Raw genomic sequence first — 24,864 nt, 5'->3', positions numbered from 1 at the left:
CTAGTGTCAGTAGATCCGGATTATAGTGAACAGACTAGTGTCAGTAGATCCGGATTATAGTGAACAGACTAGTGTCAGTAGATCCGGATTATAGTGAACAGACTAGTGTCAGTAGATCCGGATTATAGTGAACAGACTAGTGTCAGTAGATCCGGATTATAGTGAACAGACTAGTGTCAGTAGATCCGGATTATAGTGAACAGACTAGTGTCAGTAGATCCGGATTATAGTGAACAGACTAGTGTCAGTAGATCCGGATTATAGTGAACAGACTAGTGTCAGTAGATCCGGATTATAGTGAACAGACTAGTGTCAGTAGATCCGGATTATAGTGAACAGACTAGTGTCAGGAGATCCGGATTATAGTGAACAGACTAGTGTCAGGAGATCCGGATTATAGTGAACAGACTAGTGTCAGTAGATCCGGATTATAGTGGACAGACTAGTGTCAGTAGATCCGGATTATAGTGGACAGACTAGTGTCAGTAGATCCGGATTATAGTGAACAGACTAGTGTCAGTAGATCCGGATTATAGTGAACAGACTAGCGTCAGTAGATCCGGATTATAGTGAACAGACTAGCGTCAGTAGATCCGGATTATAGTGAACAGACTAGCGTCAGTAGATCCGGATTATAGTGAACAGACTAGTGTCAGTAGATCTGGATTATAGTGAACAGACTAGTGTCAGTAGATCCGGATTATAGTGAACAGACTAGTGTCAGTAGATCCGGATTGTAGTGAACAGACTAGCGTCAGTAGATCCGGATTGTAGTGAACAGACCAGCGTCAGTAGATCCGGATTGTAGTGAACAGACTAGTGTCAGTAGATCCGGATTGTAGTGAACAGACTAGTGTCAGTAGATCCGTATTATCGTGATCAGACTTGTTTCAGTCGAGCCGTATTATAGTGAACAGACTAGTGTCAGTAAAGTCATAATGAACAGACTAGTGTCAGTAGAGCTGTATTATAGTGAACAGACTAGTGTCAGTTGAGCCGTATTATCGTAAACAAACTAGTTTCAGTAGAGCCGTATTATAGTGAACAGACTAATGTCAGTAGAGTCATAGTGAACGGACTAGTGTCAGTAGAACCATATTATAGTGAACAGACTAATGTCAGTAGAGTCATAGTGAACGGACTAGTGTCAGTAGAACCATATTATAGTGAACAGACTAGTTTCAGTAGAGCCGTATTATAGTGAACAGACTAGTGTCAGTCGGGCTGTATTATAATGAACAGATTAGTGTCAGTAGAGTCATAGTGAACAGACTAGTGTCAGTAGAGCCACATTATAGTGAACAGACCAGTGTTTGTAGGACCGGATTATAGTGAACAGACTAGTGTCAGATCCGTATTATAGTGAACAGATTGGTATCAGCAGAGCCGTATCATAATAAACAGACTAGTGTCAGCAGAACCAGACGCAATGCAGGGACTAGTGTCAGTAGAGCAGCACAGTAGTGAACAGATAGATGTTACAGGAATGGGAATTGTATATGTAGCACACTCTCTATTATCTGATTTATTGATTTCTGCTGTTAGTTACGTACTTATATCATATAATTGATGGCTGAACTCATTAAAGCTGTTGTTCACCTGTACACCACTATCCATTCAGCAGGATAAGGGTCACTCACTGTGTAACTGTACAGAGTCATGGTTTATTCAGCAGGGCGAGGGTCACTCTCTGTCACTGTACTGAGCATCACTGGATAATAAAAAATATATCGTTAGTGTTGCCATTTGCTCTGGCCGGCAAACACCATTTAATTGTTAATAAACCGCGATCTTCGACATGTCCCCCTATTTCAAGCACCTGATCCCACGATTAGATTCCAGCCTGTAATTCATTCCTGGGATTATGTGTTATGACATTGAGACAGAAACCCTGCTACAGTTAGAAATGAGCTGGTGAAGAGGGCAATGCTTTGCCTCATTGCCCTCAACCCCCAAAGCTCACTTCACCCCAGCATCCAGTGGACTCCCAGCCGAGACCAGGGACGCCAGTGCAGGGGCTGAGCTCTGCTCTCTGATGAAGCTGGTTCTGAAACCGAAGCATTAATTTTCTGTGAGCGAGACACCCAAGGCGGCCGGGTGGTGTCGGGCAGAGGGGGATCTGGGAACCCATTACCCAGGTCACAGGACTTGCGATTATTGAGGGAACCTCGTTGCCATTACAAGATTCTGACTGCGAATGTTGCTGGGTTATTTCGCATGGGTGACGTGTTTTACTTGTCACTGCTAGGGAATTTCCCGATGGTTAACACAGGAAAATCTGTTTGGTGAGGCGAAGTGTTAACTTCCTGTTCGGACAGACAGCTGTCTCTGGGGTCACCGAGCCCTGTCTAAAACACCACTTTTAAATTAGCTGTTGCCGCTTAACCCTTTCAGGGCTCCATGTTACAGAGTAGTTGCACTCTCCCTCCCCCAAAAGACGATTAAACAACGAGCAAAGGATCCAGAGAGGAAATGAGGAGCGATATTATTTTACGCAGCGAGTTGTTCTGATCTGGAATGTGCTGCCTGAAAGGGCGGTGGAAGCAGATTCAATAATAACTTTCAAGAGAGAATTAGATAAATACTTGAAAAGGAAAAACATTTGCAGGGCTATGGGGGAAAGAGCAGGGGAGTGGGACTAATTGGATAGCTCTTTCAAAGAGCTGGCACAAGCACGATGGGCCAAATGGCCTCATTCTGTGCTGCATCATTCTAAGAGTCTATGGAATATCATTCCAGAGCTCGGTGTGAAGCAGCAACAAGAACAGAGATGGTCTGCGGCTGGTCTGTGGGTCGTGGGGGCGTCAGAGGCCGAACTCGGCTCTGTTCTGGGAAGCAGTGGGTGGGCGTCTGTTGCAGCTGCTGCCTGTTTCCCTTTCGCCCTGGGGATTTCCCCCATGGTCTGTATTGAATATAAAAATACTTGGTAACATAAAAAGGCCATTATTACCTCCAGCTTGTCTCAATCTTTTCATAGATGGACCCTCTCACCATCTCCCTCAACCCCATCTACCCACTTCCCCATATCCCTCAATCTCACCTTATAACCAAAGCCCTCAACCCCATCTACCTACTCTCCATACCCTAATACCCCACCTACCCACCCTCTCACCGCACCACTCCAGGAATGTGTGCAGTTGCCTTGACCCCCTGTATTCTGATGCTTCAATATTTGCCCCTGGTAACATTCCCTATCTGTTACCCGTTGAATTAACGTCTTCTGCCTGACTTGATTTCTTGCTCCTAATTTCTTCATTTCAACTAACTTGAGATGTAAGCTCAAAGTTTGAAAAAAGATTCTCACTTACCGAGAGAGACCCCATGATCCTCGTGTGGTCCCAGTCTCTCAGATATCCCGAATCCCTCCAACAGGTTTGTAAAAAAACAGAATGTACAGGACCAAAGTGACTCCCCGCACCCCCCCCCCCTCAGATCCCGTTCCCTGCCCCCCCAGATCCCCCCCCTCCTCAGCGAGCGAGACGGATCCACGGTTTTTATCGTGCCGCCGCGCTGTACCGTGGCAATGAGGCGCTGGCCGGACAACGGAGCAGGAGCGCACATCACCCTAAACAACCACTGTCGTACAACAAAGGGGTCAGTTACCGAGCAAGGTTGGAGGGAGATCTCCTCTCCATCGGGGCAGGCACCAGGTGTGCCGGGGTGGAGAGTCGGGGGGGTGGGGAGGGGTGCGGGCGAGTGTGATATAAAGCTTGAAACTCTCTGCTCTCGCACACCCTCGATTTTAATCGCTCCACCATTGGCGGCCGTGCCTTCAGCTGCCTCGGCCCTGAGCTCTGGAATTCCCTCCCTAAACCTCTCCGCCTCTCTCTCCTCCTTTTAAGATGCTCCTTAAAACCTACCTCTTTGACCAAGCTTTTGGTCACCTGTCCTAATATCTCCTTACGTGGCTCGGTGTCAAATTTTGTTTGATAATCGCTCCCGTGAAGCGCCTTGGGACGTTTTACTACGTTAAAGGCACTGTATAAATTCAAGTTGTTGTATCAAAGACATTCCAAAAGTTGACAGACGGTTTGCTCCTGTATTGAGTTTGTTAGTGGCTTCCCTGTCATTTTAATCTTCAGGCTTGGTTGCGATGCCGCCATAGTCAAATAGCCCAGTGACGTTCACTGTCTACGATCACGCGTTGAATGACGGGCCGTTTCAGTGAGGTACCAGCGAGGCAACCAGTGCCCGTAGTGCAGTGCTGCTAAAAACTGCGGGCTCTCCCGTCGCCCGTGTTTTCTGCCTAAATCTGGATTCTCCTGGGCCGAGTGCAGTTTTCCTTTCATCAGGGTAATGGAGCTGTTAAACTTGAATCACTAAAGCTCCCTGGGCAGCACATTAAAAAGAATTAGCAGACAATAAAGTGTCTCACAGACACTCCCCTCGTTTGCCTGCACTCCCGGGCAAATATTAAGGAATCCAAAGGGTTTTTTTTTTCACTTAGAAAAGACGTTGAGTCTTGCAGCGTTTGAAGGGACTTGCCTTCAGGGGACCCTTTTAACTTTGTGTATTATCTTTCTCCTGCTTCTCCCGCCTCTCACTCCGGTTTGTAACTTGAGTTCTGCGGAGCGGCAGAGACGAGCAGGGGAAGGGGGTTTACGGACCTTACCTGCGGGTTGCAAGCTTTGTTTTTTTTTTGCCTACGACATATATAGATATATTTTTTTAACGTTTCCCCCCGAGAGGCGTTGGGATCAGTCTGGTGTGACCGGGCTGGTTGTCCCGGCAGCGCACTGGAGTAATTCTAACAGCCCCTTTAATCTTGCGACAAGTTCAGAAATTCTAAGGGAGTGTGATGGGAACTGTTCAGTCGAGCTCACTGGCGTCGAGCCGAGGCCTGTTTAACCCTCTCAGTGCTGGTTTGCAATCCGGAGAACGGGTCACAGGTACAGTAAATGCGGAATAAATCAAAAAGGTAACTGAAGGTTAATTGCACGGCGTGTGTCACTCCCAGGATCAAAGCGATTTCTTTTTTAAAACTTTTGCACTGTTAGCAGTATAACTACTTGTAATTGAAAAGTGATTAACGGTATTTGTCCGACTGACTCAGTTTGGCCAGCCTTTTGGCTGCTGTAAATTCTGAGTGATTCTCAGCCCGTGGTGACCCACTCTGATTCCCTGCCTCCAGCAGCGTTCCCTGTTCCTAACCACCCTTTTCCATATCCCGCCTTGCCCAAGTTTTTCCAGGTTTTCGAACCTTCCAGTTGACGATGCTCCCTTCTCGATTGGTCGCGATATTCCAAGCCTTTGAAAGACCGAGTTGGAGTCTGGAGTTTGCTTTTAGTCTCTTGGTTCAGTTGCGAGTTTGAGTCTGAAACCTGAGCTTAAATCTCACCACCTGGGGCCGTGTGAATGGGTCGCTCGTACCCAGGCTTCTGATTGTCAGCAACTCGCGAGTATTTGCCTTTAAACATTGGGAGGGGTGTCCCCACAAACTCCCGGCATTGTCCGATACGCTGGTCATTACAGCTTGGATTGAGACCAGCTCTCACTCCTGTCTTGTGTTGCAGCCCCACTTACAACAACAACTTGCATTTATATAGCGCCTTTAACGTAGTGAAACGTCCCAAGGCGCTTCACGGGAGCGATCATCAAACAAAATTTGACCCCGAGCCACTTAAGGCGATATTAGGACAGGCGACCAAAAGCTTGGCCAAAGAGGTTGGTTTTAAAGAACGACTTAAAGGACGAGAGAGAGGCGGGGAGGTTTAGGGAGGGAATTCCAGAGCTTAGGGTCTAGACAGCTGAAGGCACGGCCGTCGATGGTGAGGTGATAAAAATCAGGGATGTGCAAGAGGCCGGAATTGGAGCAGCGCGGAGATCTCGGAGGGGGGTAGGGCTGTCTACAGCGGAGTTTCTTTTAAATGAGGTGGGAAATGGCAGCAAATGTATGACGACTGTTTTAATTACTCTTCGTCTTGTGAGGAGCGGGTTTCTCGGACGTGGGTTGCAGCAGCTGAGGCTCCGGATTTCTGCCGCAGACCTTGGTTACTTCCTGTGGGAATAGGCAGAATATCAGGCAGTGTGGCATCAATCACCTGAAGCTGCTTTTATTATTTTGAAAACATGTCTCTGAATTTTAATATTTATGAATGGAAGAGCAGACTGGGGGTGGGGGGAGGGGGCTGCGGTCTCTGAAACAGATTATCTGGTCATTTATTTCATTGCTGTTTGTGGGATCTTGCTGTGCGCAAATTGGCTGCTGCGTTTCCTACATTACAACAGTGACCGCACTTCAAAAGTCATTCATTGGCTGTAAAGCGCTTTGGGACGTCCTGAGGTCGTGAAAGGCGCGATAGAAATGGGAGTTGTCAAGTCTTCCTTTTCCTCCCTCCCTCTCTCCTTTTCCTCCCTCCCTCCCTCCCTCTATCCTTTCTCCTTTCTCTCCTTTCCTTCCCTCTCTCTCTCCTTTCCCTCCCTCCCTCCCTCTCTCCTTTCCCTCCCTCCCTCTCTCCTTTCCCTCCCTCCCTCCCTCTCTCCTTTCCCTCCCTCCCTCTCTCCTTTCCCTCCCTCCCTCTCTCCTTTCCCTCCCTCCCTCTCTCCTTTCCCTCCCTCCCTCTCTCCTTTCCCTCCCTCCCTCTCTCCTTTCCCTCCCTCCCTCTCTCCTTTCCCTCCCTCCCTCTCTCCTTTCCCTCCCTCCCTCTCTCCTTTCCCTCCCTCCTTTCCCTCCCTCCCTCCCTCTCTCCTTTCCCTCCCTCCCTCCCTCCCTCTCTCCTTTCCCTCCCTCCCTCTCTCCTTTCCCTCCCTCCCTCTCTCCTTTCCCTCCCTCCCTCTCTCCTTTCCCTCCCTCCCTCTCTCCTTTCCCTCCCTCCCTCCCTCCCTCTCTCCTTTCCCTCCCTCCCTCCCTCCCTCCCTCCCTCCCTCCCTCTCTCCTTTCCCTCCCTCCCTCCCTCCCTCTCTCCTTTCCCTCCCTCCCTCCCTCTCTCCTTTCCTTCCCTCCCTCCCTCTCTCCTTTCCCTCCCTCCCTCCCTCTCTCCTTTCCCTCCCTCCCTCCCTCCCTCCCTCCCTCCCTCCCTCTCTCCTTTCCCTCCCTCCCTCTCTCCTTTCCCTCCCTCCCTCCCTCTCTCCTTTCCCTCCCTCCCTCCCTCCCTCTCTCCTTTCCTTCCCTCCCTCTCTCTCTCCTTTCCTTCCCTCCCTCTCTCTCTCCTTTCCTTCCCTCCCTCTCTCTCTCCTTTCCCTCCCTCTCTCCTTTCCCTCCTTCCCTCCCTCTCTCTCCTTTTCCTCCCTCCCTCTCTCTCTCTCCTTTCCCTCCTTCCCTCCCTCCCTCCTTTCCCTCACATCCACAGGCCTGAGTTTCAGTTGTCTAGTCCTGACTCAACTCTGTGGACAGCTCCGAACTATAACGCTGTGTACTTTCCTGTACGTGCACTAGGGTCTGTACGCTAACTCCCAGCAGCCAGTGCTAAGCTGTGAGAGGGTTAGCACAATTTACACACACCCATCACGATTCTGTTGTGAAGTGAGCCGTTTGCACGACCGGGTTGCGTCCGACTCGCGACCAAGTCAATACAGGGTCTTAGATCCTCGGATCAGCTGGTCCTACCTGAGCACCCTTCCCATTCTGTAACGTATTTAGCCTGGTGGAAGGAGGCAGTCTGACCGAGGAGCAGCAGGGCACGAGGGATTGGGGATGGAACCGAGTGTGCCTGGGCCCGGGTCTCGGGCGTGCCGTGGCCATGGCCATCTCCATACCAGCCTAACCGCGCCCTCGACCCACCTGTCTGCCCCGTAGAGGACACCTGGTCTCATCGTTTGTTTTTATTCCTGTGGCTGAACCTATTCCATGTTTATTTTTCTTCCCTTGTTAAGTGACAGGAGTTAGATGGAATTTACAGCACAGAAACAGGCCATTCGGCCCAACGGGTCCATGCCGGAGTTTATGCTCCACACGAGCCTCCTTCCTCCCTACTTCATCTCACCCTATCACCATATCCTTCTATTCCTTTCTTCCTCATGTGTTTATCCAGCTTCCCCTTAAATGCATCTACACTATTCACCTCAACCACTCCTTGTGGGAGCGAGTTCCACATTCTCACCACTCTCTGGGTAAAGGAGTTTCTCCTGAACTCCCAACTGGATTTATTACTGACTATCTTATATTTATGGCCCCTAGTTCTGGTCTTCCCCACCAGTGGAAATATCTTCTCTACGTCCACCCTATCAAACCCTTTCATCATTTTAAAGGCCCTCCAGCCTGTTCAGGATCCACTGACATGCTCTAGATTCCAGTTCACTCTCGCAGGACCCCCCTCAGCTGGCCGACTGCCTTGTAATCCTTCCCCACCTCTCCATTACACTGCCAGAGGACTCAGCCCTCGACAGACTGGGAGGGTTCCCCATTCACGCTGCTTGTGACTCTGCACCAGCTGAAGGATAACACTCCAAGTGTGGTACACGCGATCCCGCGTGATGTGCGGCCCGGGCTGAGCAAGGCCGTTCTGGAACCGTTCCCTGTGTGCTGGGGTTTCTACTGAGTGCAGTCGGGAGCTCTTTGATCCTGAAGCATTTGGGCGCCTCTTGCCAGTATTTGTGTGCAGGCTTGCAGGAGCAAACTCTAAACTTCTCTCCGCCCCTCACAGGCTCTGCTCCACACTCACAGCCTCTCCATTGTTCCACCACCCAACTTCCCTTCCACTCTGTGAAATGTACTCTTTCATCTCGCTCTTTTCTATTTTACAGTTTCTCTCATCCACCCCCAAAGGTGCTGACTCTCACTGGGGTACGGGTCCCACAGACACTGACTCTCACTGGGGTACGGGTCCCACAGACACCGACACTCACTGGGGTACGGGTCCCACAGACACTGACTCTCACTGGGGTACGGGTCCCACAGACACTGACTCTCACTGGGGTACGGGTCCCACAGACACTGACTCTCACTGGGGTACGGGTCCCACAGACACCGACTCTCACCGGGGTACGGGTCCCACAGACACTGACTCTCACTGGGGTACGGGTCCCACAGACACAGACTCTCACTGGGGTACGGGTCCCACAGACACCGACTCTCACTGGGGTACGGGTCCCACACACACAGACTCTCACTGGGGTACGGGTCCCACAGACACCGACTCTCACTGGGGTACGGGTCCCACACACACTGACTCTCACTGGGGTACGGGTCCCACAGACACCGACTCTCACTGGGGTACGGGTCCCACACACACCGACTCTCACTGGGGTACGGGTCCCACAGACACCGACTCTCACTGGGGTACGGGTCCCACAGACACCGACTCTCACTGGGGTACGGGTCCCACAGACACTGACTCTCACTGGGGTACGGGTCCCACAGACACCGACTCTCACTGGGGTACGGGTCCCACAGACACCGACTCTCACCGGGGTACGGGTCCCACAGACACTGACTCTCACTGGGGTACGGGTCCCACAGACACTGACTCTCACTGGGGTACGGGTCCCACAGACACTGACTCTCACTGGGGTACGGGTTCCACAGACACTGACTCTCACCGGGGTACGGGTCCCACACACACCGACTCTCACTGGGGTACGAGTCCCACAGAAACTGACTCTTACTGGGGTACGGGTTCCACAGACACTGACTCTCACTGGGGTACGGGTCCCACAGGCACTGACTCTCACCGGGGTACGGGTCCCACAGACACCGACTCTCCCTGGGGTACGGGTCCCACAGACACCGACTCTCACTGGGGTACGGGTCCCACAGACACCGACTCTCACTGGGGTACGGGTCCCACAGACACTGACTCTCACTGGGGTACGGGTCCCACAGACACTGACTCTCACTGGGGTACGGGTCCCACAGACACCGACTCTCACTGGGGTACGGGTCCCACAGACACTGACTCTCACTGGGGTACGGGTCCCACAGACACCGACTCTCACTGGGGTACGGGTCCCACAGACACCGACTCTCACTGGGGTACGGGTCCCACACACACCGACTCTCACTGGGGTACGGGTCCCACAGACACCGACTCTCACTGGGGTACGGGTCCCACAGACACCGACTCTCACTGGGGTACGGGTCCCACAGACACCGACTCTCACTGGGGTACGGGTCCCACAGACACTGACTCTCACTGGGGTACGGGTCCCACAGACACCGACTCTCACTGGGGTACGGGTCCCACAGACACCGACTCTCACCGGGGTACGGGTCCCACAGACACTGACTCTCACTGGGGTACGGGTCCCACAGACACTGACTCTCACTGGGGTACGGGTCCCACAGACACTGACTCTCACTGGGGTACGGGTTCCACAGACACTGACTCTCACTGGGGTACGGGTCCCACACACACCGACTCTCACTGGGGTACGAGTCCCACAGAAACTGACTCTCACTGGGGTACGGGTTCCACAGACACTGACTCTCACTGGGGTACGGGTCCCACAGGCACTGACTCTCACCGGGGTACGGGTCCCACAGACACTGACTCTCATTGGGGTACGGGTTCCACGGGCGCTGATTCTCGGGGTACGGGTTCCAGTGGTGCTGATTCTCGGGGTACGGGTTCCAGTGGTGCTGATTCTCGGGGTACGGGTTCCAGTGGTGCTGATTCTCGGGGTACGGGTTCCAGTGGTGCTGATTCTCGGGGTACGGGTTCCAGTGGTGCTGATTCTCGGGGTACGGGTTCCAGTGGTGCTGATTCTCGGGGTACGGGTTCCAGTGGTGCTGATTCTCGGGGTACGGGTTCCAGTGGTGCTGATTCTCGGGGTACGGGTTCCAGTGGTGCTGATTCTCGGGGTACGGGTTCCAGTGGTGCTGATTCTCGGGGTACGGGTTCCAGTGGTGCTGATTCTCGGGGTACGGGTTCCAGTGGTGCTGATTCTCGGGGTACGGGTTCCAGTGGTGCTGATTCTCGGGGTACGGGTTCCAGTGGTGCTGATTCTCGGGGTACGGGTTCCAGTGGTGCTGATTCTCGGGGTACGGGTTCCAGTGGTGCTGATTCTCGGGGTACGGGTTCCAGTGGTGCTGATTCTCGGGGTACGGGTTCCAGTGGTGCTGATTCTCGGGGTACGGGTTCCAGTGGTGCTGATTCTCGGGGTACGGGTTCCAGTGGTGCTGATTCTCGGGGTACGGGTTCCAGTGGTGCTGATTCTCGGGGTACGGGTTCCAGTGGTGCTGATTCTCGGGGTACGGGTTCCAGTGGTGCTGATTCTCGGGGTACGGGTTCCAGTGGTGCTGATTCTCGGGGTACGGGTTCCAGTGGTGCTGATTCTCGGGGTACGGGTTCCAGTGGTGCTGGACAGGTTTCCGCCCCCTGGCCCAGTGGCCGTTCTCCGTGTGTGAGGTTGTACAGGGTGTGTCCAGCCTGGATCCATCGCTGCCAAACCTCTGTCCTCACCAGTTATCCACACATGAACATTCCAGCCGGGCCCATGGGATGGGGAGAGGAGCCGTGGCTGATAACTTGTTTTTTAAGCCCCCACTCCCTAACCCAAGGGGCACTGAGCCCAACAGGGACAGCAAGCTCAGCGGAGACCAGGCTGGAATCTGACCCGGGACAACAAATAGCTGCGTATTTTTAAATCTCAAAAGCTCTGTCCGCATTGACAGGTCAGTGAGTGTCTGGCCCTGCTTCCTATCGCTGTGCGTGTCTTAAGATCACCTGAGAATATTTTGGAACGGAAAAAAACATTACCTCCAATGAGCCCATTGCTTTTTATGGATCAGGCAAATCTACCCGCCTTCTCTCCATATCCCTCAATCCCGCCTTCTCTCCATATCCCTCAATCCCACCTTCTCTCCATATCCCTCAATCCCGCCTTCTCTCCATATCCCTCAATCCCGCCTTCTCTCCATATCCCTCAATCCCACCTTCTCTCCATATCCCTCAATCCCGCCTTCTCTCCATATCCCTCAATCCCGCCTTCTCTCCATATCCCTCAATCCCGCCTTCTCTCCTTATCCCTCAATCCCGCCTTCTCTCCTTATCCCTCAATCCCGCCTTCTCTCCATATCCCTCAATCCCGCCTTCTCTCCATATCCCTCAATCCCGCCTTCTCTCCATATCCCTCAATCCCGCCTTCTCTCCATATCCCTCAATCCCGCCTTCCCTCCATATCCCTCAATCCTGCCTTCTCTCCTTATCCCTCAATCCCGCCTTCTCTCCATATCCCTCAATCCCGCCTTCTCTCCATATCCCTCAATCCCGCCTTCCCTCCTTATCCCTCAATCCCGCCTTCTCTCCATATCCCTCAATCCCGCCTTCTCTCCAGAAACATACCTAATTGCCCCTTGACCCCATTTACACTGTCGGTTAAATGTTCTCCCCTGGTGACTTATTCCGTAATTCGATTACTTTCTGGGTGAAAAGAATTCCCCTCAACCTCCCGCCTTAGTGTGCTCTGATTGTGAGCCCGGTGCACGCTCTCTGCCTGTGCACTGGCTCACGCTGTGTAGTGAGCGAGGCTTGGAGAGAGTCACTGAGAAGAGTTTGTATGGGGGTGAGAGGAGGGGGAAGAGAAACAAAAGGGGCTTTTCCCTGCAGTCTGGATGTTACTGTAATTCTAGTTGACCCCTGACTCAGCAGCTACTGGTGAGCGAGTGGGTGGGTGGGGGAATTCTCCTGTCCCCTGCTGCTCACAAGTGTCGCTCAGTACCATGATACCCAGTGTGTTATCTGGGCCCCCGAGAGGGGGGGATCTGACCTGCCAAGTCTCCCCGGGCCCCTCGCCCCCCCACCGTCTCCCCGGGCCCCTCGCCCCCCACCGTCTCCCCGGGCCCCTCGCCCCCCACCGTCTCCCCGGGCCCCTCGCCCCCCACCGTCTCCCCGGGCCCCTCGCCCCCCACCGTCTCCCCGGGCCCCTCGCCCCCCACCGTCTCCCCGGGCCCCTCGCCCCCCACCGTCTCCCCGGGCCCCTCGCCCCCCACCGTCTCCCCGGGCCCCTCGCCCCCCACCGTCTCCCCGGGCCCCTCGCCCCCCACCGTCTCCCCGGGCCCCTCGCCCCCCACCGTCTCCCCGGGCCCCTCGCCCCCCACCGTCTCCCCGGGCCCCTCGCCCCCCACCGTCTCCCCGGGCCCCTCGCCCCCCACCGTCTCCCCGGGCCCCTCGCCCCCCACCGTCTCCCCGGGCCCCTCGCCCCCCACCGTCTCCCCGGGCCCCTCGCCCCCCACCGTCTCCCCGGGCCCCTCGCCCCCCACCGTCTCCCCGGGCCCCTCGCCCCCCACCGTCTCCCTGGGCCCCTCGCCCCCCACCGTCTCCCCGGGCCCCTCGCCCCCCACCGTCTCCCCGGGCCCCTCGCCCCCCACCGTCTCCCCGGGCCCCTCGCCCCCCACCGTCTCCCCGGGCCCCTCGCCCCCCACCGTCTCCCCGGGCCCCTCGCCCCCCACCGTCTCCCCGGGCCCCTCGCCCCCCACCGTCTCCCCGGGCCCCTCGCCCCCCACCGTCTCCCCGGGCCCCTCGCCCCCCACCGTCTCCCCGGGCCCCTCGCCCCCCACCGTCTCCCCGGGCCCCTCGCCCCCCACCGTCTCCCCGGGCCCCTCGCCCCCCACCGTCTCCCCGGGCCCCTCGCCCCCACCGTCTCCCCGGGCCCCTCGCCCCCCACCGTCTCCCCGGGCCCCTCGCCCCCCACCGTCTCCCCGGGCCCCTCGCCCCCCACCGTCTCCCCGGGCCCCTCGCCCCCCACCGTCTCCCCGGGCCCCTCGCCCCCCACCGTCTCCCACCTCAGGCCCATCATCTTGAAATTTCTTCCTCTCCCCAGTAAACAAGACTGGAGAAGCTGGGATTGTTCTTCGAGCAGAGAAGATTAAGGGGCGATCTGATCGAGGTGTTCAAAATTCTGAAGGGTTTTGATAGAGTAAATAAGGAGAAACTGTTTCCAGTGCCAGGAGGGTCGGTAACCAGAGGACACAGATTTAAGGTAATCGGCAAAAGAGCCAGAGGGGAGATGAGGAGAAGTTTTTTTACGCAGCGAGTTGTTATGATCTGGAATGCACTGCCTGAAAGGGCAGTGGAAGCAGATTCAGTTGCAACTTTCAAAAGGGAATTAGATAAATATTTGAAAAGGAGAACATTTGCAGGACTCTGGGGAAAGAGCAGGGGAATGGGATTAATTGGGATAGCTCTTTCAAAGAGCCGGCACAGGCACGATGGGCTGAATGGCCTCCATGTGTGCTCTATGATTCTACGATCTGGACCTTCCCTCATTCATGAAATCGCCGAAGTTATCTCTAGGTTCTGCAGGGAGCCCTTCGCTGGTACATAGATCAGAGTCATGTTGTATAGTTTCCCTCCAATTCATTTTCTCTGGCAGTTAATTTCATTCCAAACAAAGTTTGTCTGAGCTGCCTTGCCCACCTCAGTGATCTAAGGTGAGCCATTCACTCACAGCCCAAAAATGAGTCAGCCATTAGTGATCAGAGTCTCTATATGAAAGTATCTGGACTGTGGATTGTGTTTAAAGGAGTGGTGATCACACCGATTGCTGACAGCCTCGTTTGATGTTTCCCATTGTCACCGACCGGTGGGGACGTCTGGCCTCGTACAGTCTGAGCTTTGTGCCTTACAGTTTGATGAAATGTTTGGCATGGGGTTTACAAGCAGCAATGTTCTGAATCAGCCAATGACACAGATCGGTTCTAAAATGAATTTCTGGTTTGCTCTTTCTTTGTAAAACAAAAATATGGGGGGTTTGTTATGCCAAGTTCAGACTGTGTTCAAAGGACAGATTTCTGTTGGGCAGGGTGCGTGTCACAGGTAAGTAGATGGGAATGCAGCTCGTTCGAAAGTCTGAGCGTTCGAGAGAGGGAGAGAGAGAGAGAAAAAGAGCGAGAGAGAGAGAACGAACGAGGTCTTTTGTTTATGCCTGAGATTAAGAGCAAGGGTCTGAGTGACTGAATTCCACACATATAAATCGTGTAGCGACAAGCTGTGGTTTCAGGCATGAGTCATGCTTTCGTTTGAAGTGATCTCGCTGAGTTGAGGAGAGGAAGCTGTATGTGTAGGTGCGAGGATTGCAGCCAGGTTCTCTGAATGTTAAGAGGGAAGGAGGCACTCGGCAGTGAGTGTATGCGATTGGAGTCACATCACCCACCTAATGTGTGACGGCAAGCACATGTCGGAGGGGTTAGGGACATCTCGAGTCTCTTGTGTTACTTTGTGCTGTAACCTGGTGTAGTTTACGGTGCAGGGTTGTGAGGGACGCCTTTCTTCTGGGTGAGTATACAACTGTCTCGAGACTCGTGTAACAAAAGGGACGAGGCTGGGGGAGTGATATCTGTTCAGCAGGATTTCAAAAATGGAGTGAAGTTTTTTTTATGAAATGATTCAGACAGTTTCTTTCCTTAAATCCCCATAGTGCTGATTTCAGTCCTCTGATATTTACTGAATATATTTTGTGCGCTGTGATTTCGAGGTTGAAGGATTCACTACTCAAAAGGAGAGAGGTCTGGGTTCAGATTCTGTCCTCGGACTGATGACTACCCCAGGTCACTGAGTGGACTCAGTTTGAAATTCGCAGTTAATAAGCTGCATAATGCTGTCTCTGTGGAGCCAGGAGTCATCGATGGTGAAACTGGTGTGAGCTGTGTACAAGGACTGACCATCTGTGACAGTGCACTGACCAGTTGTGAGCTGTGTACAAGGACTGTGACCATCTGTGACAGTGCACTGACCAGTTGTGAGCTGTGTACAAGGACTGTGACCATCTGTGACGGTGCACTGACCAGTTGTACACTATCCCCAACGTACGGTTGTGACAATGACCGCTCAGTGTTTAATTGTCCAGTTTACAGTATCAGAGTTATGCAGATTGGTGTCTGTTCGGTTGATGCTGTGGGGCGCGTGGCTGATAATGAGAACCGGCCCGTTTGGAATGAGACTGGCTCTGTGACACTCTGCTCTAATTGTAGGGTCATTGGGAGTGACCCTCCTGGGCTCCTGCTCTGCAATCCAGGCTCCTCACAGTTCCAGTGAGGTCTGGTTAGCTGTGCCGTTCCCCTGTGTGTTCACGAGTGGACGGTTCCTGTGCAGCCAGCATGCGCACTGCTGTTATGTTAGAATCCAGCAGACTGACTCCAGCTTCAATCCGCTAAGAGTCTCCTTTAGTCTCTCTCTGCTGTTCTTACTTTTCCCTGTTGCTGCCCCTAGTTTTGCTCACTGAGTGTCACACTCTCTTCTCAATGTCGATTCAGTTGTGTTTACCTGCTGCTAAATATAAACGCTAGTGTTACTCACGGTTAGGGTCAGTTACCCCGGGGGAGGGGGCAGCTCCCTCCTCCGTCACCCCCGTCTTGCCCCATGGCCCACGGCGGCCAACAGCACGCCAGAGGTGAAGCAGAGAGACTCGGAGGCCCCAAATTTGTCCCATCCTCAGTCCGGCGTGTCGTGCAGCCACTGTGGCGGGGTGGGGGGTGGGGGGCAGGGGGAGGGGAGGAAATGGAATATCCTCCCCATCCTCCACCTGAGACCGTTTCTTGGTCTGGTTTATTTGCTGCTCCCCCTCTTCTCTCATTCTTTGTAAGCGGATTCACCTCTCACCCTAGAGCACTGCCCCCACCCCCAGGAGGTGGTGTCCCTCTCCCCCATTGCCCTCGCTCTCCTCCCTTGCCCCTCCCTCTCCACCCTTGCCCCCCCTCCCTCTCCACCCTTGCCCCCCCTCCCTCTCCACCCTTGCCCCCCCTCCCTCTCCACCCTTGCCCCCCCTCCCTCTCCTCCCTTGCCCCCCCTCCCTCTCCTCCCTTGCCCCCCCTCGCTCTCCTCCCTTGCCCCTCCCTCTCCACCCTTGCCCCCCCTCCCTCTCCACCCTTGCCCCCCCCTCCCTCTCCACCCTTGCCCCCCCCTCCCTCTCCACCCTTGCCCCCCCCTCCCTCTCCACCCTTGCCCCCCCCTCCCTCTCCACCCTTGCCCCCCCCTCCCTCTCCACCCTTGCCCCCCCCTCCCTCTCCACCCTTGCCCCCCCCTCCCTCTCCACCCTTGCCCCCCCCTCCCTCTCCACCCTTGCCCCCCCTCCCTCTCCACCCTTGCCCCCCCTCCCTCTCCACCCTTGCCCCCCCTCCCTCTCCACCCTTGCCCCCCCTCCCTCTCCACCCTTGCCCCCCCCTCCCTCTCCACCCTTGCCCCCCCTCCCTCTCCACCCTTGCCCCCCCTCCCTCTCCACCCTTGCCCCCCCCTCCCTCTCCACCCTTGCCCCCCCTCCCTCTCCACCCTTGCCCCCCCCTCCCTCTCCACCCTTGCCCCCCCCTCCCTCTCCTCCCTTGCCCCCCTCCCTCTCCTCCCTTGCCCCCCCTCCCTCTCCTCCCTTGCCCCCCCTCCCTCTCCTCCCTTGCCCCCCCTCCCTCTCCTCCCTTGCCCCCCCTCCCTCTCCTCCCTTGCCCCCCCTCCCTCTCCTCCCTTGCCCCCCCTCCCTCTCCTCCCTTGCCCCCCCTCCCTCTCCTCCCTTGCCCCCCCTCCCTCTCCTCCCTTGCCCCCCCTCCCTCTCCTCCCTTGCCCCCCCACCTTCTCCTCCCTTGCCCCCCCACCTTCTCCTCCCTTGCCCCCCCACCTTCTCCTCCCTTGCCCCCCCACCTTCTCCTCCCTTGCCCCCCCACCATGAATTGTTAATGATCCGCGTGGCTCTGCGATCCCGCACCAGGTGAGGTTCTACCCGCGGTGCGATTACTTCCTTCAGGAGCAGGCCGCCGGGAATCGGGATTTGTTTTTTGTGCAGTCACAAAGTCTGACTTTGTTTCTATTTATTTATTTATTTTTGTTATTGCAGATTTTCTGAGAACAGTCTGAAAGTGAAACACGAGGTGGAAATTCGGATCCCACCAGTCCCGTCTCCAAAACCCGCCACCAATCAAATGCACCCGGACAGTAAACTGACCAATCACGGCAAGCCGGTCAGCAGCAGCCCGAATGCGAGCCAAGGAACGCCCTGCGGCCTGGGGTCAAAGGGCGGGGGAGTGGGCAATCACGGCAGCAAAATCTCTCCCGGAAACTCTGGGCTCAAAGGCAGCCAGAACTCCGTGCCCAGCCTGGGGGCGTTGAAGGGGAAAGTGAAACGGGAAAGGAGCATCTCCGTGGACTCGGGAGACCAGCGGGAGACGAGCACGCCCATCGTAGACCCGGAATCGAAAGGTGGGTTCGCTCGAGGTGGCGAGGCGGAGAGAATTGGGCCAGGAGTTCCAGAGGGAGAGAGCGTGGTGCTTGAATGAGCAGCCACCAATGATAAAGTGACAAAGTGGAGTGAGTGACGAGGACAAGAGGAGTCAGAGGAGGAAAGAACGTTTTTCCTGTATCACTTAATGTAGTTGCTTTCCAAGGCAGGAGGAAATTGCTAAGGTACGGCGGGGGTGGCGGGGGGAAACATAGGAACAGGAGTAGGCCATTCAGCCCCTCGTGCCTGCTCCGCCATTTGATAAGATCATGGCTGGTCTGTGATCTAACTCCATATACCTGCCTTTGGCCCATATCCCTTAATACCTTTGGTTGCCAAAAAGCTATCTATCTCAGATTTAAATTTAGCAATTGAGCTAGCATCAATTGCCATTTGCGGAAGAGAGTTCCAAACTTCTACCACCCTTTGTGTGTAGGAATGTTTTCTAATCTCACTCCTGAAAGGTCTGGCTCTAATTTTTAGACTGTGCCCCCTCCTAGAATCCCCAACCAGCGGAAATAGTTTTTCTCTATCCACCCTATCCGTTCCCCTTAATATCTTATAAACTTCAATCAGATCACCCCTTAACCTTCTAAACTCTGGAGAATACAACCCCAGTTTGTGCCTTGTAGATGGTGGAAAGGCTCTGGGGAGTCAGGAGGTGAGTCACTCGCTGCAGAATACCCAGCCTCTGACCTGCTCGAGTAGCCACTATCCTCAGCTAGTTGGTCCTCCCCTTGCCCGAAGGCAGTGAGTCCCACAGAGGTCCAATTCCACAGGGGCCGTTCCGCTGCCTCAGTTCAGATGACTTCATTCGACTGAAATCATTCTACTTCATTAAAATTTAAACAAAGTTGTTTTTTTTATGAAAACCAAAGTTAAAATTCACGGTGAAGAGATCAAGAATAAAATTTAAATGATTTCTGGGACTGAGTGACACTCACACAAATAAGAGGATAAGAAATAGGAACACGAGTAGGCCATTCGGCCCCTCGAGCCTGCTCCGCCATTTAATCAGATCATGGCTGATCTTTGACCTCAACTCCACTTTCCCGCCCGATCCCCATATCCCTTGATTCCCTTGGAGTCCAAAAATCTATCGATCTCAGCCTTGAACATACACAACAGGGTAGAGAATTCCAAAGATTCACAATCCTCTGAGTGAAGAAATTCCTCATCTCAGTCTTAAATGGCCGACCCCTTATCCTGAGACTGCTCTCTAGTTCCAGACTCTCCAGCCAGGGGAAACAGCCTCTCAGCATCTACCCTGTCAAGCCCCCTCAGAATTTTATTTGTTTCAATGAGACACACCACATGCTTCCAAACTCCAGAGAGTATAGGCCCATTCTACTCAATCTCTCCTCATAGGACAACCCTCTCATCCCAGGAATCAATCCAGTGAACCTTTGTTGCACCGCCTCTAAGGCAAGTATATCCCTCTTTAGGTAAGGAGACCAAAACTGTACGCAGTACTCCAGGTGTGGTCTCACCAAAGCCCTATACAATTGCTGCAAGACTTCCTTACTCTTGTACTCTAACCCCCTTGCAATAAAGGTCAGCATAGTATTTGCCTTCCTAATTGCTTGCTGTACCTGCATGTTAACTTTTTGTGTTTCTTGCACAAGGACACCCAAATCCCTCTGAACATCAACATTTAATAGTTTCTCACCATTTAAAAAAAAAATTCTGCTTTTCTATTCTTCCTACCAAAGTGAATAACCTCACATTTCCCCACATTATACTCCATCTGCCACCTTCTTGCCCACTCACTTAACCTGTTGATATCCCTTTGTAGACTCTTTGTGTCCTCCTCACAACTTACTTTCCTACCTAGCTTTGTATCGTCAGCAAACTTGGATACATTACACTCGGTCCCTTCATCTAAGTCATTAATATAGATTGTAAATAACTGAGGCCCCAGCACCGATCCCTGCTGTACCCCACTAGTTACAGCCTGCCAACCTGAGAATGACCCGTTTATCCCTACTCTCTGTTTTCTGTCCTTTAACCAATCCTCCATCCATGCTAATATATTACCCCCAACCCCATGGACCCTTATCTTGTGTAACAACCTTTTAAGTGGCACCTTATCGAATGCCTTTTGAAAATCCAAATATACTACATCCACTGGTTCCCCTTTATCTATCCTGCTGGTTACATCCTCAAAAAACTAATAGATTTGTCAAACACACCGTCGCGCGGGCGTTTCTGTGACGCTCGTGCAAGTGTCGTCGCGCGGGCGTTTCTGTGACGCTCGTGCAAGTGTCGTCGCGCGGGCGTTTCTGTGACGCTCGTGCAAGTGTCGTCGCGCGGGCGTTTCTGTGACGCTCGTGCAAGTGTCGTCACACGGGCGTTTCTGTGACGCTCGTGCAAGTGTCGTCACGCGGGCGTTTCTGTGACGCTCGTGCAAGTGTCGTCGCGCGGGCGTTTCTGTGACGCTCGTGCAAGTGTCGTCGCGCGGGCGTTTCTGCGACGCTCGTGCAAGTGTCGTCGCGCGGGCGTTTCTGCGACGCTCGTGCAAGTGTCGTCGCGCGGGCGTTTCTGCGACGCTCGTGCAAGTGTCGTCGCGCGGGCGTTTCTGCGACGCTCGTGCAAGTGTCGTCGCGCGAGGCGTTTCTATGACGCTCGTGCAAGTGTCGTCGCGCGGGCGTTTCTGTGACGCTCGTGCAAGTGTCGTCGCGCGGGCGTTTCTGTGACGCTCGTGCAAATGTCGTCATGCGGGCGTTTCTGTGACGCTCGTGCAAGTGTCGTCGCGCGGGCGTTTCTGTGACGCTCGTGCAAGTGTCGTCGCGCGGGCGTTTCTGTGACGCTCGTGCAAGTGTCGTCGCGCGGGCGTTTCTGTGACCCGAGTCCGTTGAGTCCTGTCAGTCTGTTGGATGGTTTCCTGCAAACGTTTCATGTGAAGTTTAATTATAACAACAGCCTGTCTCTGAAATTAAAGCAGAAAACGAAATCTCAGCACAGAAAGAAATTCCGAGCACAGAAGCTTTCCCTCTTGGAATGAGATCCACGGTGCAGGACTAATGATGGGGAGAGGCGAGGCCGTGGAGGGATTTGAACACAAGGACGGGAATTTTTAAATCCTGGCATTACTGGCCCGGGGGTCAATGTCGGTCAGCGAGCACAGGGGTGATAGTTGAATGGGACTTGGTGTGAGTTAGGAAACGGGCAGTAGAGTTTTGGGTGAGCTCACGTTTACTGAGGGTAAACTTTGTCGGAGTCGATTAAACCGTATTAAGCGCACCGACTATTTTGGGCAGATCAATGAATATTTACCCATTTAATAGGCTCTGCTGATTTCAGACAAAGTCAGGTGTTCGAGCAGATTCAATCAGCTGTTCACACCTGGTTAAAGCGCAGTTCCCTCAGTGATGAGATTCTACTAACAAGTAGGAGAGGCAGTTACTAAGTGGAGATTTCTTGGGTTTTTTTCAAATATGTTGCTTACTTCGCCTTTTGGTTTTACCGTCCACCGCGTATCGCCGGGCAAATTACGTTTACACCATCACGCCCGCTGTAAGCGGTGGGGACTGTACTAAAAATTCCGGGTGCCTCCCACACCCACGGTGCACTCTGTGCCGTAATTCACCAACTGCTCTAATTTCCTTTGAATCTTGACTGTTCTCAAGAAGAAGAGGAGCAGGGGAGTTCTCCCCGGTGTCCTGGGCCAATATTTATCCCGCAACCAACATCACTAAAACAGATTATCTGATCACTATCGCATTGCTGTTTGTGGGATCTTGCTGTGCACAAATTGGCTTCTGCATTTCCTACATTACAACAGTGACTACACTTCAAAATGTAGTTAATTGGCTGTAAAACGCTTTGGGACATCCTGCGGTCGTGAAAGGCACTTTATAAATGCAAGTTCTTTGTTTCCTTTCTTTATTATTTCTCACACTTGCTTCCTGCTCTCACTCCCTTCACCACCGACACACAGTGGCTGCAGTGTGCACCATCCACAGGATGCACTGCAGCAACTCGCCAAGGCTTCTTCGACAGCACCTCCCAAACCCACGACCTCTACCACCTAGAAGGACAAGGGCAGCAGGCGCATGGGAACAACACCACCTGCACGTTCCCCTCCAAGTCACACACCATCCCGACTTGGAAATATATCGCCGTTCCTTCATCGTCGCTGGGTCAAAATCCTGGAACTCCCTTCCTAACAGCACTGTGGGAGAACCTTCACCACACGGACTGCAGCGGTTCAAGAAGGCGGCTCACCACCACCTTCTCGAGGGCAATTAGGGATGGGCAATAAATGCTGGCCTTACCAGCGACGCCCACATCCCGTGAACGAATAAATTTTTTAAAAAGCTGTCCGTGCGATCTGCCCACTCGCTGCGTGACGTATTAGTCTGGGTCCCCTCACCTCACCTCCCAGTGGTAATCTCCTGTAACTCAGTGCATTGGTCCATTGGTGATCCCTAGGGCCCGTTGGGTTATCGAGAAGGACGGATCGTGTTGCTCCTCCATTAAGACGTGTTTAACCCTTGAGCAGAAAGTTCCCGGCCGCTGACAGGAAATTGAATCACTTTCTCGCTGCTGTGAGAAAGGAAGTTCGACCTCTGTGGCCCGACATTCTCTACCTTGTGATTCATTGTCGCTGTTGTGTGTGTGTTTCTCTGACAGTAGACGGAGCCCCAAGGAGCAAGAGGCGCTGTGTTCTGGAACGCAAGCAGCCCTACAGCGGAGACGAGTGGTATTCGGGACCAGACAGTGAGGACGAGGACAAACCCGGAGTCACTGCTCACAGTGAGTGACACTTGTGTCCCCAAAGCACCAGTTTCAGCAAACACTTTGTGAAAAGTAGTCACTTTTAACTATTGTTCGAACTAACATGAGATCAAACAATTCACTAAAATCCTGCTCGTCTCATTTCTAAATTTCCTTTCTGCATAGGAACAGGAGGAGGCCATTCAGCCCCTCGAGCCTGTTACACAGGAACAGGAGGAGGCCATTCAGCCCCTCGAGCCTGTTACACAGGAACAGGAGAAGGCCATTCAGCCCCTCGAGCCTGTTACACAGGAACAGGAGGAGGCCATTCAGCCCCTCGAGCCTGTTACACAGGAACAGGAGGAGGCCATTCAGCCCCTCGAGCCTGTTACACAGGAACAGGAGGAGGCCATTCAGCCCCTCGAGCCTGTTACACAGGAACAGGAGGAGGCCATTCAGCCCCTCGAGCCTGTTACACAGGAACAGGAGGAGGCCATTCAGCCCCTCGAGCCTGTTACACAGGAACAGGAGGAGGCCATTCAGCCCCTCGAGCCTGTTACACAGGAACAGGAGGAGGCCATTCAGCCCCTCGAGCCTGTTACACAGGAACAGGAGGAGGCCATTCAGCCCCTCGAGCCTGTTACACAGGAACAGGAGGAGGCCATTCAGCCCCTCGAGCCTGTTACACAGGAACAGGAGGAGGCCATTCAGCCCCTCGAGCCTGTTACACAGGAACAGGAGGAGGCCATTCAGCCCCTCGAGCCTGTTACACAGGAACAGGAGGAGGCCATTCAGCCCCTCGAGCCTGTTACACAGGAACAGGAGGAGGCCATTCAGCCCCTCGAGCGTGTTTCACCAATCAGTTAGATTGTAGCTGATCTGTATCTCAACTCCATTTACCCGCCTTTGTTCCATATCCCTCGATATCGATCTCAGTTTTGAAAGCTCCAATTGACCCCCAGCCTCGACAGCCTTTTATGGGAGAGAGTTCCAGATTTCCACCATCCTTTGTGTGAAGAAATGCTTCCTGACATCACCCCTGAACGGCCTGGCTCTAATTTTAAGGTTCTGCCCCCTTGTTCTGGACTCCCCCCACCAGAGGAAATAGTTTCTCTCTCTCTACCCGAGAGAGGAGAACTTAGTGTCATCAGCAAACTTGGATATCTGGCTCACTATTTCCTCATCTGAACCTTTAAGCCTTTAATTTTCAGCTCTTCCAAAGCCTCACTCTCCCCTCCTCCTCCCTCCCTCACCCGCCCCTCCTCCCTCACCCTCCCCTCCTCCCTCCCCTCCTCTCCTCCTCCCTCCCCTCCTCTCCTCCTCCCTCCCCTCCTCTCCTCCTCCCTCCCCTCCTCTCCTCTCCTCCTCCCTCATCCTCCCCTCTTCTCCTCCTCCCTCTCCTCCTCCCTCCCCTCCTCTCCTCTCCCTCCCCTCCTCTCCTCCTCCCTCACCCTCCCCTCCTCTCCTCCTCCCTCCCTTCCCCTCCTCCTCCCTCCCCTCCCCTCCTCCTCCCTCCCCTCCCCTCCTCCTCCCTTCCTTCCTCTCCTCCTCCCTCCCCTCCACTCCTCTCCTCTCCTCCCCCTCCTCTCCTCCCTCCCCCTCCTCTCCTCCCTCCCCCTCCCCTCCTCTCCTCCCTCCCCCTCCCCTCCTCTCCTCCTCGCTCCCCCTCCCCTCCTCTCCTCTCCTCCCTCCCCCTCCTCTCCTCTCCTCCCTCCCCCTCCTCTCCTCTACTCCCTCCCCTCCCCTCCTCTCCTCCTCCCTCCCCCTCCCCTCCTCTCCTCTCCTCCCTCCCCCTCCTCTCCTCTCCTCCCTCCCCTCCCCTCCTCCTCCCTCCCCTCCTCCCTCCCCTCCTCCTCCCTCCCCTCCCCTCCCCTCCTCCTCCCTCCTCCTCCCTCCCCTCCTCCCTCCCCTCCTCCCTCCCCTCCACTCCTCTCCTCTCCAAGGACCCCTGTGGGTGGGGGTGTGTGTTTAAGGACCCCTGTGGGTGGGGTTTGTGTGTTTAAGGACCCCTGTGGGTGGGGGTTGTGTGTAAGGACCCCTGTGGGTGGGGGGCGAGTGTAAGGACCCCTG

The 24,864-nt window shown here is 54.3% G+C and overlaps 1 protein-coding gene across 1 annotated transcript in view; it reads left to right on the top strand.

Annotated features, from left to right (window-relative positions):
• Positions 1–22,841, top strand: part of LOC137301250 (B-cell CLL/lymphoma 9-like protein) — a 41,053-nt gene extending 18,212 nt beyond the window's left edge. The window contains exons 4-5 of the mRNA XM_067970710.1: positions 17,695–18,056; positions 22,711–22,841. Coding sequence (XP_067826811.1) covers positions 17,695–18,056; positions 22,711–22,841 — 493 coding nt within the window. The remainder of the gene's footprint in view (positions 1–17,694; positions 18,057–22,710) is intronic.
• The last annotated feature ends 2,023 nt before the right edge of the window (positions 22,842–24,864 follow it).

This window comes from Heptranchias perlo, chromosome 33, assembly GCF_035084215.1.
Source record: "Heptranchias perlo isolate sHepPer1 chromosome 33, sHepPer1.hap1, whole genome shotgun sequence".
NCBI classification, from domain to species: Eukaryota; Metazoa; Chordata; class Chondrichthyes; order Hexanchiformes; family Hexanchidae; genus Heptranchias; species Heptranchias perlo.
The sequence above is the reverse complement of the archived record's forward strand: the minus strand, read 5'-3'. Positions and strand labels throughout refer to the sequence as shown.